Here is a 3,687-nt window from a genome sequence, read left to right as displayed (position 1 = left end):
AGTTCGGAATATTTTTGAAACAATAAATGCAGCACCCAACCACCGCGACATTCAGGTAAAGGAGTGCAATAAGTAGCACGTGGAAAATACGCGTTTGTGTCAGCTTGTTGCTTATTCGTGAATAATCGTTGAACAGTGAGTGCGTACAAATGGTTGTTTTCACTGGTGTTAGAATGGTGGTGGGAAACCTGACGAATAACAGCGCCAATTAGCTCTTTCCTTTGCATGCGATACTGTCTAAAACCCCTCCTGGGTTCTTATGAGTATGCAAATTGTTCGTTGGCATGTTGGGTTTCTTTTACATTCGCTACTGAAATAGGTACAATGTGTATGTATTATCGCCACAGACGTATATACTACAAAATGTACGAATAATAAACGTTTCGTGAAAACGCGACGAAACTTTAGAGGATATTTAACAGAGTCGCAAGTTGTTATTGGATGAAAATACTTCGGTGATGTATCTATTTCGCCGAAATCAACCCCTGTACATACAGTAAAAATATGCAGCAAGTGCTGAAGACATTGACGAATAAGAATTCGATGCACTTCTCGTTCGGCATAGTTCTGTCTGAAGCAGGGGTAACTATTGTGTACAAAAATACTTAGTTTTAGGCATTTACATAGTACATACTTTATCGGGCATATTGACAATCGAGCTTTGTATCTCTTTCCAGGTTTCAAGCTGTTTGACAAGGGAATAAAGTTGGACATTTCCAGCTTTCCACAGATGAACGTACGGATAAGCACAAAGGGCAAGCGCCCCCTGAGAAGCTTGACACCAAGCGACAAGGTCCATGCAATTCAGCGCATACACGATGGTGAATCGAAGGCTTCAGTTGCACGTGACATCGGTGTTCCTGAATCAACCCTTCGTGGTTGGTGCAAAAATGAAGACAAATTACGTTTCATGTCACGCCAAGCCGCCGCGGAAAAATACGGAAGCGAATCCTTAAATGTGAAGCTCGATGGAACGGCCAACATGTTGGGAGGCCCACCAGAAAAACGACAACGCTTAGATCCCTCATTGGCTTTGAACTTTTCAAATAAAATAAAATATGATGATTTGAGTTCCTTCAAGCGGGCGCAATTGAACGGTTTAGATTTCAGTAATAACAAGGCTCTTACAGAATTGGGAAACTTTAGCGGAATGTCTCAGGACTACGGATCTTTCAACGGTTCATCTAAAAAGCCTTTATATAGTGCTGACATTTCCAGAGCGACGGATACATCAATGTCCGCCGTTAGTCCACTATCGAGCCTAACGCATCTGTCCGGTCTTACTGGAATAAATCAGTCACCATTGGCGATTAGTTTCAACGAGCTTACTACAAATTTGACACTATTGGCTCAACTTAACCCAAGCTTAGCAGCTATTTCAGGTATTAACGGTATTAATCCTAATTTAAGGGCTAAACCTCCATCACAGCAACCAAGTCCCCGGGAACCATCTGATAAGCCGGCTGGGATTAGTGTGAAAAATTGGGCGAAACAAAATCCGTCTACCCCCACTTCAAACGACTCCTCTACATGTGGTCTCAATTTATGCCAGAGTGAGGAAAAAGTTCAAACTAAGAGTCAAAATGCAAACATTCCTACGGCGTCGCAGTTAGGGCCAACTATGCCCTTGCTATCGTCTTTATCAGAAGATCCTCTTTTATATTGGCTCAAATCACAGCAAGCAATTTTGGGCTTTAATAACATGTATCCCCATAACCCAGTTTTAGGGGCACCTAGTTCTCCCATTCGGACCTCTACCCCTCAACAGGTATCTTTTAATGCCGGAACACCTCCCATTATACCCAATACATTAACACCATCGTCAACGCCTTCGGGGAGCTTAGATGATAAAAATGCAGCATGGTTTAATTGGTGCAAAGCGTTTGGTGTGAATTTGAACTCGCTTAACCCTGCGGCCGTAGTCTCCGCTCTTCAAGGCAGTGCAAACCCGAACAATCTTCACTCGCCCAATAACATCGAAACCTGTGATAAAGCGACTACGGCAAAGAATGGATTTGAAAACATTCTTTACTCACAATTAACAAAAGACTCCACATCCAATTGCTCAGCGAATAGTGAATCTGCAGTGGAACAAGAGCACGTTAACACTGGGGATAACGCAGACATTTCTAACAAGCCTGAGGACCTTTCCGCAAAAACCTTCAAGACCAGTCCACCATCTACACCTGTTTCAACGCCAGAGCCGTGTCCCTTACGCGAGGATGATCAATTATCGGACAAAATTCGTTCAGATTCTAGCCAGGACGTCGCCACTCCTCTTACTACCGACACAGTTTCACCGAGACTCTCACAAAATAAAGTGGTTGATTGTAAGGAGTTCATAGACGACATCATTTATAAAATAAGCAACAAGTCCATATCAGCATCTCGTCTAAGTGATGGAGGAGATCTTACAAATGATTCAAGTGATGCCAACTATAATACGCATAACAATAATAATAATGCGAACAAAAGAGACGAAGAGGAATGGGGCAAGTGCACCAATACTGGTTGTGAAGATGAAAATGACACAGACAGCAAAGATGCCATTAAGTACGGAGAGAAGTTTTTGAAATGGCTTGAGAAATGCAGCAATCCACGCGTTACTTCCCATCAACTAATGCAACTTAGGCTCCTCATATCTTCGGTAAAGGGTATTGATGTAACGACGTCAAACCAGATTGTTGATACTAACAATGACTTGTGTATTGAAATTGATGGCACCTCAGAAGAAGGATCTTCTTCCAAAACTCGTCGCCGAAAATAGAGCCAACCCAAGATCAAGACAACAAATCCAACATGCAAATGAGTGATGCCCAATACAAATCCCGGCCGTCGTTTTAATATCACATAAGAAAAAAGAACAATTAATAAGAATATTCCAGAAGAGCTTTAAGCTTCGATTCGTTCTTATCTTCCGTTCAGTCTTCGTTGTAAAAATTACGAATACCCGTACAACATGTATATACTTAGATATTCCTTTATACATTTCCAAATGTGAAAACTAAAAACATTATTAGATGTATGATTTATTTAGGTTCTCTATCCAATTCGCATATTGTGCATGTCTAGCATAACATAGTACAAGTAAGAATTAATATTTGTATAAAATACATTTGATCACTTACTCCACTTATGTTTCTATAGTATTAAGAAAGAACATAAAAATAATAAAAACTGACCATTTTGATGCAAAATATTTGTTTTTTTTTTTCATATAGTAATATGTACGTCAGCGAGTATTGATGCGACATGTAGCCAAATATTTGACAGTCTTCAAAAACGTGTTATTCGTACCACATAAAAATAATAAATTTTATATTCAGGCCTTTTTTGTTATCGAATTTAAGATACGTTCCGTTTCATAAATGAGATAATTGTTAATGGACAATTGCCAAGAAAATGACAATTTAACCCATTTTTGCAATGTGAATACCCAAGAAAAAGATTTAAAAAATATTTTAACTTTTTGGTGATAATGTAACATGGTTTGTTAAAATCACGATAGAGATAGCAATATTAAAGGTAGCGCTTTGAAATTTTTGCACTGACATTAATATTAATCCTAGGATGTGGGAGCTCTTTGTCATTAAATTGTATATTTTTTGATCGTTTTCAACTCCACTGAACCAGCGTGAACCATCACTTGGCTCGTTTTTTTATGTCTCGTTTTTTTTATGGCATCCT

General features: G+C 39.4%; 1 protein-coding gene across 1 annotated transcript; it reads left to right on the top strand.

The window, feature by feature from the left end:
* Positions 1 to 652: 652 nt before the first annotated feature.
* Positions 653 to 2,767, top strand: LOC133327491 (protein distal antenna). The gene has a single exon (XM_061536009.1). It carries the CDS (start codon positions 731 to 733, stop codon positions 2,765 to 2,767), a length of 2,037 nt encoding a protein of 678 aa, XP_061391993.1. The 5' UTR covers positions 653 to 730.
* Positions 2,768 to 3,687: the final 920 nt, after the last annotated feature.

The sequence above is a fragment of the Musca vetustissima genome, unplaced genomic scaffold, assembly GCF_032173495.1.
Source record: "Musca vetustissima isolate MV318-11 ecotype Yass unplaced genomic scaffold, APGP_CSIRO_Mvet_v1 utg13229, whole genome shotgun sequence".
Lineage (NCBI taxonomy): Eukaryota > Metazoa > Arthropoda > Insecta > Diptera > Muscidae > Musca > Musca vetustissima.
This window is presented reverse-complemented; position numbering and strand designations above follow the sequence as displayed.

Excerpts from the sequence above, each read along its gene's own strand:
- LOC133327491 (XM_061536009.1), top strand. The coding sequence starts at position 731 with ATGAACGTACGGATAAGCACAAAGGGCAAGCGCCCCCTGAGAAGCTTG.